This window comes from Cupressus sempervirens, chromosome 3 (assembly GCF_028749045.1).
Source record: "Cupressus sempervirens isolate cs-2001-9-10 chromosome 3, ASM2874904v1, whole genome shotgun sequence".
NCBI classification, from domain to species: domain Eukaryota; kingdom Viridiplantae; phylum Streptophyta; class Pinopsida; order Cupressales; family Cupressaceae; genus Cupressus; species Cupressus sempervirens.
Genome location: NC_143120.1, coordinates 436,802,933 through 436,820,303, shown reverse-complemented (window position 1 = coordinate 436,820,303; position 17,371 = coordinate 436,802,933). Strand labels below are relative to the sequence as shown.

Below are 17,371 nucleotides of genomic sequence, written 5' to 3'. Positions count from 1 at the left end.
ACCAGGCACATTTCTAACAGGGTGTTGAAATCCTTTAACATGATAAGATCTAACAATCTTGTAAGCCTTTAATAGGGCTGACCTTTCATAGGGTAGGTCATGTCTCATGATAAAAACATTGTAACCTTTATTGGATACACTTTATTACTACACTAGTGAAGATTTTTCGGTGTCACCCCCACCCAAGTTTTGCCTTCTCTTTGGAGGGTTTCTGGGTAACCAAATATCTTGTGTCATACATGTGTTGAATATTTTACTTTCATGCTATGGATGTATATGTTTAATTTGGTATTTTAGTTTATATGCATAGATTGTGATATGGATGTGTGGTGAATGATTTTGAGGTTGAAAGTTTTAAGTGTTGATTCACCCCCCCACCTTGCCCGTCTCTCAGATTTTATTTCCCTATTGTATTTCCAACACAATGTTGATTCTATTTTTCTATTCCAAAGAATGTAAAAAATGGTATTTTTTCTCTTAACATATTTATTAGTTCGAGGTAATTAAGTATCTATCTATATAATAGCTTTGAATTGACTTCAAAACCCTATAAAGAAAATCAAGGCACCTTGAAATATGTCTTATAGAGGAATGAAAATCTTGAAAGAGATAGATATAGAAGATGAAATAAAGGGTCTTGAATGTATGAAGGTAGATCTTGAATGTTGAAAATTCAATAGAATATCTAGCATAAACTCCTTGAATGGCTTGAATGTAGAAATTTTTGATCTTAAATGGAGGAAAGCTTGAGTACCTTGGATACTTGAAGAATATTGAGAACTTGAACACTTGGAAGCTTGAGTACTAGAGTGCTTTCTTGAAAACATGAGAATGAGATGTCTTAGAATGCTTGTCAATGAGAAATGGAGAAAATGGAAGGTTTTATATAGGGATTAGAATTGGCTAACTCCCTCAAGCCAACATGAAAATGAATTAACACCCTAAAAGTATCAAGACATGAGACCCAAAGAGAAGACCCATAATAGGTTGCAATAAAGGGTGCACTACACCCTTAACAAGAAGATCTTAGCACCTCTAAGATCCTTTCAAGATCCCAAGAAGGGTCACAGATCTCCATTATAAAGTGTAGATTTTGAGATATAGTTGTTATAGTGCAAGAAGTAGATTCCAAGTGGATAGATAAAAGGAAAGGAGGATCTAGGAGGAAGAGATCTTACCTTGATCTCAATGCTATCAAAAAGGGATTTTTGAAAAGGTTCAATTAGGTTTTACCACAACTCTACCTAGGAGGAAGGACAAAAAAATGAAGAAAGAATGACATGGACAAGGAGATCGATGATCTCGCATTAAATAGGTGTTAAACCTTCATTAAATTGGAGTGGGTCCAATTTGAGACAATACACTTTTTTAGTATTTTCAAAAATATTTCTATTATTATAATTTTAAAAAATATTTTATTATAACTATAAACTTTTTTTTTATATCATCTAGTTTATTTAACCTACTAATTGATAAAAGAAAATTGGATAATATAATTGGATAACTAGTAACTAATATGTTTTAGTGTAGACTGAACATAGAAAAATACATTATATAAAAAGTGATTTGTTTATATTTGTAAATGATCAAACTCAGTTGAAATTTTCTTTAACATTAAGAATCTCATTTCTTACTTCTCCTTTCATCTACGTGGAGTATGGTAAACATACTTGTTAAAAAAGTACACACAACTAGAATGTATAAACCTTTTTTAAAAATGAAATTTCTAAATAGACCTCAAACTAGACAACATAGTAAGGTCAACCCTTAGTGTGTGATTTTTATGCTGACCTAGCCTAGTCACCTCATCTTGAACATCATCTTTGTCCGTCACCAAATTAACAACCAACTTTTCTTGATACATACTCTCCAAGTTGCAGGAATTGTGTTTGTAATTTTGGTGATATTCAAATGACCTTGGTGACTGTGTATCTTTTCTTTCCTACATATTTCTATTATCTATAAATTTAGAAACCATAAAATTCTATGTCTAGCTCATTTTCCTCTTCTTTAATAGGATTTGTTTACTTTCATAAAAGACCCACTTTATGAGTTTGAAAGAGTTAATGACCCTATTTGAAGAAAGAGAAAGGATGTGATAAAAAAAATCCTAATCAAACTTGGAATAGTGAGACCTTGTAAAAGTGATACCTTGACAAAGAGATGAGAAATAAAATACTATAGAAGACTTTTCCTTCTTTAAATAATAGTTATATAAAAAAATCATGAGTTACATCTACTATAATAAGATGGACAGAAGATGTCATCTACAAGTCCCTACTAGGTGAAACTAGTATAGATAGAATTTTTTAATAAAAATGATATAACCATAAGGAAGTTATTCGAATTTTAAAATTGTATATAATGTTAAATCGAAAAATTGAGAGTGAGATTAGAAAGGAGAGAATCTACCATAAACACTAGCAACTCATGGAATACTAAATAAACAATATTACTGAAGCCTCTAGAGAAGAAATATCTTCATCCACACTAATAGTGAGGTATTTATGAAGATTAATTTTTTATACTACAAGGAAAAATGTAGAACTTGTTTGTTTGGAAAAATTGATAGAATATGTCTTTTAGTGAAGCACTTCCCATATTGATAGGAAATCCCTTCAATCCTAAGTTGGACCCTAAGAATAGTCAATGCAAAACGTGTCTTAAATATTAGAACTAAAATTTGATTATTGTTAGAAGACCATTTTTCCACAACTATGGCCAGACTAAGTCAACACACTAATAGTGAGGTATTTATGAAGATTCATTTTTTATACTAGGAGGAAAAATGTAGAACTTGTTTGTTTGGAAAATTTGATAGAATATGTCTTTTAGTGAAGCACTTCCCATATTGATAGGAAATACCTTCAATCCTAAGTTGGACCCCAAGAATAGTCAATGCAAAACGTGTCTTAAATATTAGAACTAAAATTTGATTATTGTTAGAAGACCATTTTTCCATAGCTATGGCCAAACTAAGTCAACACTATATATAGACTAGTCAACATTGAGTCTCCCCTACATGTGCATTGAATCAAGAATATTTCTCCACATCTATGGGAGTGAACTGTACTGGTTGTTATGCTCACTTCTAAATCTATCCATCATATCATCATCTTGCCATCTAGGTAAAGGGTCTAGATTCTTCTTCTTTAGCTTTATCCCTCTATTTATAGAGGCCATGTAATTAGGTTTTAGGTGTGTAGTCAGATTAATAAAAGGCGAGGTGGTGTGGTAAGAATGTTGCCATGATGTAAAGGTCCATGAGAAAATGTTTACTTAATTATGAAGGCTATGTTCAAGTGCAAAAGTAGTCATCCAATAGAAGATTATTGGATTGATATCTCTCAAAAAGAGTGATGAAGATTGATTTAGCACGTATTGTGTTTGATCATTTTTAAGGATGCATTGTTAGTAGTACCCAATACCCTAAAATATTGTTGTTTACTTTATTGATGAACCATATATCTGAAAAACATTCCTAGAGAACTATCAAGCACAATGACTGGGTACCCATGTGTCTCAATAGATGGATTGATTTTTCATATGGACTTAATAATTACTTTGATACAAGGGAAAAGTATAGATTTGGTATTCCCAAAAATGTAGCAATATTTGTGCAAATTTTTTTGAAGGGTTTGTGGTTAGCCAGAACCACTTGTTTAGGTGAAAAAAAATCTCTTGAAAGGGTTTGTGGTAAGCCAAAACTAATTATTTAGGTAAAAATACCTAAAAATTTGTTTAATGGTTTCTAGTATGCCAAAACCACTTGTTTGAGTGAAAAAGTGTAAAGCATTTTTTGAAGGGTTTTTGGTTTGATAAAACCACTTTTTTGGGTGAGAAATCTAAAGTCTTTGAAGGTTGATGGTAAGCCAAAATGACTTCTTTGGGTGAAATAGCCTAAAGCAGAGCAGTTATACTTGTTGGTGAAAATCCCAAATAGTTATGGGTAAGTAATAGTGATAAGGGGAACACAATTTGTTTTTTGTAAATGGGTACCTAACAAGGCTCAATGTCAGGACCCATTCTATTTAATTTTCTTACTATAGTTTCTCCCACATAAGTCATTAGTGTTAGAAATTACAAGGGAGTGTTAGAAGACCTTTTTTCCATGTCTATGGCTAGACTAAGTTAGTACTATATGTACACTAGTTCATGTTGAGTCCCCCCTAGATGTGCATTGAATCAAGGAGATTTCTCCACATCTACAGTAGTGAAATGTAATGGTTGTTAAGCTTGCTACTAGTTCTATCCATCATACCATCATCTTGCCATCCATTAAAGACTTTGGATTCTTCTTCTTTGGCTTTAGCCCTCTATTTATAGAGGCCATGCAATTGGGTTTTAGGTGTGTAGTATGATTAATAAAAGGTGACGTGGTGTGGTAAGAATGTTGTCATGATATAAAGCTCCATGAGAAAATTTTTACTTAATTATGAAGACTATGTTTAAGTGCAAAAGTAGTCATGCAATAGAAGATTATTGGATTGATATCTCTCAAAAAGAGTGATGAAGATTGATTTAGCACGTATTGTGTTTGATCATTTTTGAGGATGCATTGTTAGTAGTACCCAACACCCTAAAATATTTTTGTTTACTTTATTGATGAACCATATATCCGAAAAATATTCCTAGAGAACTATCAAGCACAATGACTGGGTACCCATGTGTCTCAATAGATGGATTGATTTCTCATATGGACTCAATAATTACTTTGATACAAGGGAAAATTATAGATTTGGTTTTCCCAAAGATGTAGCAATATTTGTGCAATTTTTTTTCAAGGGTTTATGGTTAGCCAAAACCACTTGTTTAGGTGAAAAACCTAAGAGTCTCTTGAAAGGGTTTGTGGTAAGCCAAAACTAATTATTTAGGTAAAAATACCTAAAAATCTATTTAAGGGTTTCTAGTATGCCAAAACCACTTTTTTGGGTGAAAAACCCTAAAGCATATTTTGAAGGATTTTTGGTATGATAAAACCACTTTTTTGGGTGAGAAATCTAAACTCTTTGAAGGTTGGTGGTAAGCCAAAATGACTTGTTCGGGTGAAAAATCCTAAAGTAGAGCAGTTATACTTGTTGGTGAAAATCCCAAATAGTTATGGGTAAGTAATAGTGGTAAGGGGAACACAATTTATTTTTTGTAAATGGGTAGCTAACAAGGCTCAATGTTAGGACCCATTCTATTTAATTTTCTTACTATAGTTTCTCCCACATAAGTCATTAGTGTTAGAAATTACAAGGGAGTGTTAGAAGACCTCTTTTCCATGTCTATGGCTGGACTAAGTTAGTACTATATGTACACTAGTTCACATTGAGTTTCCCCTAGACGTGTATTGAATTGAGGAGATTTCTCCACATCTGCAATAGTGAAATGTAATGGTTGTTAAGCTTACTAATCATTTTGTCCATCATACCATCATCTTGCCATCCATTAAAGACTTTGGATTCTTCTTCTTTAGCTTTAGCCCTCTATTTATAAAATCCATTTAATTGGGTTTTAGGTGTATAGTCAGATTAATAAAAATACTTTTGTTATCTATTGTTACCATTTTCTTTGTTTTCTAATTTTTAATAATTATGATTATGATTTAGATTGTAGAAAAAATATTTACATAAATTGATGCTATAAATCTTAGAAAAGCTACAAGGATGTTTAATTCTACCATTTTTTTAAAAAATTATTAATTACATATACTAAGTAATTTCCTTAAAGATTAAAAAAAAGGTAAAGTTGAAGAAAATTTATGTAAATAATTGTGTAAAAACTTTCTTGTGATTCAAAAGATTGAGAATTCTAAATTTAGAATGCTCATTCATTAGTGTTCTATTTTATAAAATTATTTTTGTACATTTCATGACATTTATGTATGTCTCAGATTGTCATACAATTTATTTTTTAGTTGTTAGATGTAATTGTGATGGTTAACACTATATTTTATTGATAATTTATCTTTTATTGAATTACTATGGGAAATTCTTTGATCCTAGATATTACAACTTAAAATGTGAACACACAACTTTAGACTTTTAAATCCTAAGAACTATGACCTTGTAGTAGAAAAACCAACCAAAAACCTAGAACAAAACACAAGATACAATATATTCAAATTCCTATTGTTGTTACTATACTTTATAGAGTTATTAACATACTCAAAATACCTATTCATATGAGATATTTTACCCACTAAAATAATTAATAATTAAAAACTACAACTTCATAAAAGCTATCATTTTATCAATTTTAAAACTAGGATCAATGGCCTTACCTACTAGCATTGTTCAACTCTCCTTCTTAGAGACGATCTCACAATTCTTTAAGAAATTTTTGGACTCCCAATATTTAAACTTGTTAGCATGGAATATCAAACTTGATATTGGTATAAAACATTGATATCAAATACATCCACATAGATTATGATATTGACATGGCATGCTTGAGTAAATACTTAAAGTGTATGCCACATATAATATTTTTGACAATCAAATGAAAAAGCATCACATCAATTATATTTAGGAACATAAAGTTAATAATTTGAAGTGCAAAAATTTCAATACTTGATCTTTTAATTTATTTTTCATTGAAAAGAGCACATGTTAATTTTTAAAATGAAAGAAAAGTACATTAAATTTTTAAAAAACATAATACATGATTGCTTTGTGTGTACAAATACTATTAATTAGTTAAAATCCCTATTACAATAGTTTGTATTTTTAAAAGTAAGTATTAATAATAATAGCATCTACTAGAAAAATATAAAAATTAAAAGTTATTAAATTCAATATTAATTTAAGTTGAACATAATACATGATTGATTGCTTTGTGAGTTCTGTTATCTAGTTAAAAATTCTTGTTCAATAGCCTTTAAATTACTTAAATGTAACTGTCTATATTAATAGTATTCAGTAACAAAATAAACATATTAAAAATAATTAAAGTTAGATGTCAATTTAAGCTAAACATAGTATATGTTGGTATCACAAATATATACATACTATTGACTAAGTTTTTCTAGTTTTAAATGTAAGTGCTTATAATATAATTCTTTTAATAAAATAAACATATTAAAGACAATAAAATTTGCATGTTGGGGTTCACCTTGCAACGTGACGGTTATGTCATGAGCCTCAGTTGATTGAGGTCTTGTGTTTGAAACTCCTTGCCTATTGTTTAAAATTTGTCGCATGTGTGAGTTGTTGCCTTCTTTGCACATTTCATGAGGTGTCCTGCTATTCCTACCTTGCTAGCCTATTCTACTCTTCAAGCCACTTCATTGAGCTTTCTCTATTTTGCACATTGTTGCACCTTGTTGAGATGGAGTACTCGTCATTTGTGTTGGGAGATATAAGGTAGTGTCAATTTATTTCCTTGGAGGGATAAGGAGAAGCTATGGAGAGACAAGGAGGAAGATGCTATGGAGTGATAAGGGATTTTTGATTGATTACAGTAAATTTTTCGATATGATGTGATGTATTGTGCAATATTTATTTACAATGTGATGAGGCATTAATGTTTGCTCATTGGATTACAGAAATGTAATGTTCTACAATGGGGATGCGGTCCCCCAAATGTGATCCCAATGTTCAATAGATTTTTAAAATAAAAATAAAAAATAATGTTAGCTATCAAAAAAATAAATAAATTTATAGGTTAATTTAAGCTTAAATATTTTGTCTTAAAGACTTCACTATAGAATGCAACATCCTAGAAAACCATATTATTTAATTAGATATAATAATAATAATTTAAAGACCATTTATATTTTATGATATACATTTGAAATCAAAAGAAAGATAGATTCATTATTAAATTTCATTATAAAATAGCTCAACATACCTTTCCCCCATTTTATATCGGTAATTTATTTGCAATAAAGAGTACCGCTGAGGTGAAAAAGACACGTCTCTTTGAGTTCTATGCATGTCAAGAAATTTTTGTTTCTCAGATTTGACGGCTGTAATTAATCGCTGAATAAAATCAACCACTTTAGATAATGTCAATGTCTGTGGGAAGTCAAGTCTCACCTTTTGCCCGAGACAGTGAGAGCAACTTCGAGGTAAATGCTCGCTATCCATTTACAATTAAGGTAGCCAAATATGGTTGCGGATCTTATAGTCAAGGAGCAAATAATACACACAACTATGGCCAGATATGATTGCTGACCATATATTTCAATAACTATCTGGTCTAACGCAAAAAATTGTTGTCAGATACGATTGCAAACCATATAGTGAAATAAGATCTAGGGAGTAGGTTTTTTTTTCTGGTTTTTTTGAAATAATGGATCTTTAATTCGTTGATTATATTCAAAATAATGGGCAGATGAGTGTAGATCATATAGTCAAATTATAAATTTGAGTAGATAACTATCGCATCTATGACTAATAAAGGTATAGTTTCTTTTATCATTATTCCTTAATTCTTAATCTTACAAGTTATAGTCAAATTTTGTCGCAGCCCGTAGTCAAATTACAATATGAAGAGAAATGGGTAATTATCTTCTTTTTATGACAAGAATGTCATTTTTGAAGATAAAGAACACAAATTTTATTTTTTAATTTTTGGTTTCACTCAAAGTTGTAGTCTATATGATTGTAGACAATATAATCGAATTATAAAGTCAAGAGAGTAGGTAGATAATTGTTTTCAACTCTATAACATCAAATGTAATCAATGATAAAGAATACAATTCTTTAACCTAACTTCTTGATTTCAGTCAACATTGTAGTCTAATATAGTTGTGGCCCATATAGTACAATAAAATAAATCAAAGAAGCAAGTAATTAATTCCTATTACCACTTGTCGTGATGTTAGCTAGACCTTGTTGAATGTCAAACAAATCAATTTAAACCCCACTCACCAATATATTAGTCACCCTCAATATTCGAAGATAAATGCATTCATTGAATAACCATATAGTAAAATGACTAAAATTCAGAAAAGGCAAAACAAGGAATAACCATAAGATTTAGATGATGAGGCAGATTTTGACAGGGGAGTTTATGGATATGAATTGGTCTTGGTGCTGCTTTTCCCACTTATTGGGTTAGTGTTTTTCATTTTGGACAGCTAAAACTCTATTTTGAGTTTAGAAATATGAATATTTTCCTTGTTTTTTAATTCTTTCTTTTTTCTCCTATGTTTGATGGAGTTCAATATATGTAGTATTCTCTCTATTTTTTCTAACAACTTAACATTAGAAATGAGAAAACACTCTATATGATTTTGTCAAATGTATTCTTTGAAAAATAGATCCATTAAATTATTATTCATTAAAATGGATGAAGATGTGTGACAAAATGAAAGATAATTTGAGAGTCAAAAGATAAAAATATCAAGATTATATTCCATTGAATTTACTTGGATTTGCATTCAATGATTCTTACATTGAAATATTGAGGTTATATATTAGTTATTATTTTCCATATGCAAAACTAACTATGACAACAACTTTTGAGAAACTAACAACTAATTAATTATTATATTATATTTAATCTAGCTTAGGAAGTAACCTAATTATTGTAATATGCCAATATTCCTCCCTTTATTAAATTAATCCAAACAAGATTAGTGGTTGTAATGGTTTCAAACTGAACACTTCGAATACTTTGATGAAGCACCTTCACGAATCCTTCTTGCTTACATCAATGGATTTCTTGACCACAAAATGTAAAATTATTTGCACAACAAGAGTGGTTCAACTTCCCCTGCACAATGAGACACATCTACTTGAAGTTCAATATCTCCTCTAAATGTTTACAATTAATCCTCTAGTGCTTCCAAACCACTTCTTTTATTCAAAGAAAAATTTGCAAGGGCCTACCATTTTCAAGATACAAATAAGTTGCTTCTCATGCAACCCCTAAATGAGAAGTTATCTTAAGATGATAGAAAACCTCTTTCCATTGTTCCCACAAACCTCGCATTGATTTTAATACTATTTATCTATATGATTCAACCTTAAAATAACTCATAAATATTAATTCACTAAAATCATCCCAATCTTTTAATTCACAACATGAATGACTATATCGACATCAGTTTACAAGATCAATTTTATAGAAAAAAAATCATGCATAGGATTGTCAATTCAATTAGTAATTTTTTTTTAACAAGTCAAATTATGATTAGCTGTCAAAGAAAATTGTGAGTATTTAGGATCAATGAATTTGAATCAAAATCTATAGATTTGAAATCTAATAATAATACCAAAGTTAAGTTCTAATCTTCAGTAGTGTGTCTCTACATTTTAGAATGCATTATCCCCTTTTATTGTTCTAACTAAAATATTTTAATTAGTACCATTGCTATCATTATAGTTTGTTGTCAATTTTGTACTCTAGCCTAAGCATAGAGAATGGAATCTAATGAATTCAAAATAAATGTACAAGTACACTGAAGGGAGAAAACAACCTATAAATTTGAAACAAACCAAAGGTGTTATTTTTTATGCTAATATTGATGGTTTGAACAACATTAGTTTCTAGAAGTCTATTGAAAATTCCTCCACCCCAAATTCTAGCCTCCCAATACTATAGAGAGTTGTTTTGTGTGAGCAAAAATTGTTTGGTCCCATATGAATCCTATGCCAAAAAATAAAATAAAAAATCCTAGAGCAAGATCCATTGAGTTTTTCCATGAAAATTATTTTTCATGATGACCACCGAATACCATCCCTGTGTAAGATTTCAGAGCTAGATTTTGCATAATACATTAAGGATCTTACTAAAAAATAGAAGACACAAATTGCAAATAAAATAAAACAAAATAGAGATGTAGAGTCAAGAATACATTTCTATTAATCATTAAATTTTACAAGATGTTTTCAAAGATATAGGAAATGCTTAAAGAAATTATGTAGAAAACGTCAAAATGGAACTAATGATATAAGTTCTTACTTGGCCTTAAATTGTAGTGCAAAACTTGAGTTTGGGTAGTGATTGTGATCCAAAATCTATGAACTATTAATCAAAATCCCCTCTCCTATGGATTTTGTTTTAAATGATGATTTTGACTAATACATGACAATCAATTGACAGTTAAAACAATGGATCAGATTTAAGTTGAAATTAATCACCAACATCCCCCCTTGATTCTAACTTTGGGAAAAATAAAAATATAAAGAAAATAGAGATGAAAGATTTAAAATGCGATGGGAATAAAACATGCCCTCACAATAGATGTTAATTAAGAAATAATACTACCATACTATAATTTCTTTCACCCAAAGAAGATCTCCAAGAAAAATGGAAGAGAAGATAGATCCCTAACTCATGCATAGTCAATGAAAGATGTTCGAAATTGTCTATAAATGGTGGTATGTGATCTTTGAACAATGTTCTTCCCTTTAGGAAGAAACAAAATTGAATATATATTAATGAAATATCCCTAATCGTTAAAGAAATATATAGGAATAAATCTCAAAATGTATGATGCCTCGAAAAACTAAGTTCCCTAGTGGCCATGCAGATCTTGAAATAGCTATAAAATTTTAGAAACTAATGGATATCGTTATAAAAAGACACATTTATCTCCTTAGAAGACAAAAATGTTGTGCAAATGTATCCAAACTTGTATCAATCTATGAAGAATGGTCATCTAGACATGGAAGAAGAGGGTCACAAAGCTCCATTACAACAACTGAAGAAGAATTACCATCATCAAAGAGAAGATGTATAGAATCAATACTATTATCTAGATTTGAAATGAGGGATTATAAAAAGAAACAAGATATACCTGATAGAAATCGATCCCAATGAACTAAATCTAGAAGAAACAAATTATCCTATTGCAAAGAATCATTGGAAGCTATCAATGGAGCAACTACAATCTCTAAAGAAACAACAGGAGCACCAAGGTTATCCATAAATTGATCATTCAAGAAGGATTTTTCCACACAAGATGGGGCAACCAAAATCATAGTATCACCCATACAAGAATGTATATCTAAGGAATCATCACTCTCAAATGAAGAATCAATGTCTGCATAAAATTTTGGGATGATGGTCAAAGCAATCAAATGGAACTCTGTGTACTTTAAATGGTATAAAATATCCTCAAAAATAGTAAGCTATTTTAGTCCACATACAGTATCATACAGTAAGCTATAATTTTCTATTCACAATCGCTTGGCTCATAAATGTGAGTCAAGGAAATAGATCTTGCTCAAGGTAGTGATTCTCTATCCTATTTTTCCAAGACAAATATTTCTTTGAGGTTAGTTTGACAACAAGAGGACAAAAATAAATAGTAGGCATCATTGATCTGCCCCAAAATGGAACTTCATCTCAATTTGTGATTACAAAAATAAATACATTAAAAACCCTAATCTATTGAAAAAAATCCATTCTAAACAAGATTAGATGAATGCTTCTTTTTCCTACTCTGATGGGCTTTGGTACCATTTAAGATTCTATAGCTAGATTTGCATAATAGATTAAGGATCTTATTGAAAAATGTAAGGCACAAATTGCAGATAAAAATAGAGACAAACAAAGATGTAGAATCAAGAATAAATTTTCAGTAATCATTATACTTTACAAGATGTTTGCAAAGATAAATCTAATGCTTAAAGAAGTCATGTAGAGAACATCAGAATCAAACCAATGATATAAGCTCTAATTTGACCTTAAAGTGTATTGCACAGCTTGAGTTTGGGTGGTGCTGGTGATTTGGAAAATTTGTGGACTATGAATTAAAATCCCATCTCATACATACATAGATTCAAAGTATGAGTTTGATTGATACATGACAATCAATTGATAGTTAAAATGGTGGATTGAATTGACACTGAAATTAAACACCAACACCTAGAAACAATGTATCAATAGGATGAGCTTGGCCAAACTATTTAGAGTTATTATCATTGTCTTGGAATAAGAAATTACTAGAATATAATAGCATAACTTGCAATACCTTGGTTGTTCCTGGTTGACAAACCAAATAAATATTCCCTTTTCATCCAACATAAAAAAATTACCTACTATTGATTGTGTTGGATCTTGATTTAACAAGATTGGAACTACAAAATAATAAGAAAAAATATACCTAGGGTGCAACTGCTTCCCATATTCAACACACTATTTAGACATAGAGACCAACTATAACACTAAACTCCTTCACATCAGGCTCTGCAAAACCTAGGAGGGTAGACCTTAGATTCCATTATGTTACCAGTGCAAAAACCATAAATCTGAATCTATATTAAGCAGATAAAAAATCCAAATCCTTTTATGCTTATGCAATGAAAATGGCATGAAATGGCTAATAACATGACCTATGAGATTCACAAGCTAAGTGCTAGTATCATTTTTAGCTCTACAACATGAAAGGGAAAAATATTTTGATTGTAAGTTGGTTATCAACATAACCCACATATGAAACAACAAGATACATGTAAATTCTATGACTCATCAATGCCTTATCCATTGGGTATTACAGAAATCACAACATACATCCATATATTAGTGATCTATCCATTCATTTTGTGAATTAGACATCTATGTTCAAACTGAATCTCATACTCATTAGATCCTTCCATGATATATGCAACTCTATCAAGATACATCAAGCATTTACTTGAATCTTTGAATCAATGGAAAAACACATTAAAACATACAACTCTAAACTAGTTACAACTAAGATCTACAATCTTTGATCATAAACAACAAAAGATTACAAACAACAAAGATAAGAGACAAGAATTAGAATGAAATTGATTTTATTTGTTGCTTTTGTTCATTTCTTTGAAACAAGTACATTAAGATGCATGCAACTAACTCATAAAACACCCGATAGATCAAAACTAAGCATTATAACTTCATTATTGTTGTTCATACAAGAGACAATACTGAAGAAAATGGTGGAATCACAACTATGGAACATGTCCAAAAAATCTAGAACCAACACATCTTTGACCCCTATAATACAGTAGTGAAGGAATTTTCTTGAGAGGGTCAACTAGGTCAAAGTTATTCAAGGTCAATATATCAAAATACATTATAGAAAAGTTTAAAAAAGAAGTATCCATTAAAAATAATATTTAAATTAAGAAAATTTATAAGAAAAGTCAATGATAATGAAATCTAAATATTTATCAAGCTTTCAAAAGTTTATACAAGTTTGTAAGATATAAAATATTGACATGCACAAGTTTATTGAAATAGATATACAAGATATAGTTAAGTAACATTTAAGGTTTAATTATCTTTCTCTACATTTAGACTGTATTTTTCCCTATTCTAAATACATTAATCTAACTAGTATATTCGCCATAGCTAAATTGTTCTTACTACTATCATTGCTAATTGTATTACCATTGTCATAACTACATTATTCTAATTGGTACCACTGCCATTGCTGTAGCTGCTTGTGTCATTTCCGTGTGTTGGCCTGAGCATAGAGCTTGGAATCTACGAAGTTTGAGGTTCCATTTTTCCTTCCAGCATCTGTACCACTTGCCTCATTCTTGGCCTCACTTCCTCATCCTCTTGAATGCACAGAATCACTACAAGACATGTTCTTCTTACCTCTTCCAAGTCTGCCTCATCTGTAGCACCCTCCTCCACAATATGAATGATGTTCCCTTGGAAAATTTGAGTTCTAGCCCATGGAGGAAAATAAAATTTACTTGAATCTTGCACATTTAAGTCCAGATTTCTTCGTCCAGAAATGATGTCAAGAAGAGTCATACCAAAACTATAGACGTCTACCTTAGAAGTGATGGGAAGACCAGAGATCCACTCTGGAGCCAAGTATCCTCTTGTTCCTCTTGTGGTTGTTAGCACATGGCTGAAGTATCTACCTATGAGCTTCGCCAACCTGAAGTCAGCCAATTTTGGTGACATATTACCATCCAGCAGAATGTCTTCAGGCTTAACATCACAGTGAATGATGTAATCTCTGCATTCCTCATGGAGATAAAGTAACCCTCTTGTAGTGCCTAGTGTGATCTCAAATCGGGTCTTCCAATTCAGTACTTCTCATTTATTTTTAGATTTGTCTATGAACAAGAAAGACTTGAGAGAGCTGTTGGACATGTAGTCATAAATCAGCAACCATTTCGACCCTTGTACACAAAACCCTCGTAACCGGACCAAATTGACGTGCTGTATGTTTCGAGAGAACTAATTTCTGCTCAGAATTGCTTCTCATCTTGTCTGGAACCCTTCATCTTTTTTACAGCCACAATTGAACCGTTAGGTAGACAGCCTTTGAATACTGACCCAAATCCTCCACTCCCCACCTCAGACTTGAAATTCCTTATTGCAGTTTTCAACTCCTTGTAAGAAAACATTCTCAGAAAAGGGTCTGAGGAATTTGCAAGCCTATCCATTGATTGTACCTTATGTCTCCGCCAAATTAAAAATGAAGAGATAACCAGCGTAACGATGAGTACACCAACAATACCTGCAATCACTACGCCCACACTACATGTGCGTCTGTGCTTCTTCAAAAGTTGAGAGGCACCTACTCTAATGAAGACATTTAAACTATTTTTGGATGGAGTAGAGTTGCGCAGGTTGAGCAAATCTTCGGACCAGATTTGGCATGAGGGACCTGGAGGAGGGTTGAAAGAAAATGCGGTGCATGAACAGTTGCTTTGGCAAGCTTTTTGGCAATCTTTGTCTGTAGATATTGCAGGGTGTGAGGATGCAAAATCATTAAGCAAAGTGACACCAAGGTCGACGAATTGATCAGTGTTGCAGTTCAACTAGCTTGTCCGAACATGGCGATTGGAAGCCCAATCTGGTGAGAGCCAGGCGAGCTTGTCTCTGGGTTTGAAGCCCTCCACACAGTTGCAGAGCTCAATATTTCTAGAGTCATAGATACCGTAGGCACCACAGGCACCATACACGGTGCATGCATCTCAGGGCACAGACCACGAAAGAATCCATTTACCGGCAATGAATACATACACTTGCACTTGTCTAGACCTGGTCACTACATGACGTGTGAGTGCATTGAAGTGAGGATTCAACGTATAACTTTCAAACATACCTGAGCTATTACTTATAACGCTAGTGTTGAGATAACGTTTGTCTGCAATCTCTGGAACTCCACTGTAAATTTTGCCATCCCAAATCCTGGTCCCTCAGTACTGTACAGAACTATTCCATACTAGCATGATTTGTTTGGCCCCAGATGGATCTATGCGTACAGAGAAAAGACCAGGAGCGAGATCGAATGAACTTTTCCAAGAGAATATCTTTTGCTATCCCCCACAAATTGTCCCTGGCGAGGTATCTATAGGATTATCCAAACTCTGCCATACAATTTGATATTTATCATCCTGATCACCCAGTATAACAAAATTACCAGAATCTAACAGCACAGCCCGAGATGCCTTGGATGTAGTCTTGACTGACCAAATAGATGTGCAATCTGCATCGAACACTACCAATCTACCATCTTTTGACAATATGAAAATGCCAGGCCGGTTTCTAGTGGGAGTCTCCTTGTTGGCCACCCAAACATAAGTCTTCTCTGGAATTTGGGCGTAGCAGATGCCAATATACCAGTTGGTTCCATTGGGGCTGAAGAATCCCAACTCAAATGTACCATTCTTTGAAATAATTGTCTTTTTAAAATAAATTTAAATTTAAGATACAATTATAAAATGACTTTTAATTTAATTTTAAAAACAGTAAAATGCTGATTTAATGCCGACATAGACATTGGCCTATTTGAACCAGAACAAAATGCTGAGGATCAAAATGTTACATCTCGCAAGTCCTGCCTCACATTTCAAAGGATTTAGATACACAGTCCATGGTAGATAGCCGGGCTTAACCAGCACACTCAAAGCTTTGACTACTTTGGTGGATTGGGTGGGCCCTCCTCATCACTTACGGTCACCATTCTCCATCGCCATGAGCTCCGTTCATATACTCCCGCCTATGTTTAAATTTTGAACTGTTTATCCTGCCTACTATATAAGAAAAAACTTAAATGGTTTGCATTGACAAGTGTGTTCTTTATCTGTATAACCAAAGTGTGAGGTTCGAAAAGGGATATGGACATCTATCAAACAAACATAATGGAAGAGTGAGATTTTTTTGTAGACATATCTACAAATTATGGAAGCATCACTGTAACCTGTAGATATTATTGTTGAGAAATAGAAGAGAAAAGTAACTAAAAATAGAGCATAGGTGTAGCATACAATGGCATTGGAGAATACATAGAAAACAAGTGAACTTCTATTTGACAAAATCACCAGCAACCTGATTACACTTCAGCCTTCAATTGCTTCATTAACCCATACCACAAAAGTGATACATACCATGTATATAATACATTACTTAGTTTTTAAAATAGGGCACCAAACAACAAATCCCTTTGAATGACCAAATTGGGTGCCAAGGTAAA

The 17,371-nt window shown here is 31.9% G+C and overlaps 1 protein-coding gene across 1 annotated transcript; it reads right to left on the bottom strand.

Moving 5' to 3' along the window:
- Window positions 1–14,412: 14,412 nt before the first annotated feature.
- On the bottom strand, window positions 14,413–16,874 carry LOC149566926 (G-type lectin S-receptor-like serine/threonine-protein kinase SD2-2). Its single transcript, XM_089816574.1, has 10 exons — window positions 16,853–16,874; window positions 16,693–16,735; window positions 16,330–16,536; window positions 16,172–16,246; window positions 16,001–16,062; window positions 15,729–15,868; window positions 15,541–15,628; window positions 15,183–15,409; window positions 15,020–15,108; window positions 14,413–14,902 (listed from the first exon to the last, which is right to left on the bottom strand). Exons 1-10 carry the CDS (start codon window positions 16,872–16,874, stop codon window positions 14,413–14,415), a joined length of 1,443 nt encoding a protein of 480 aa, XP_089672700.1.
- Window positions 16,875–17,371: the final 497 nt, after the last annotated feature.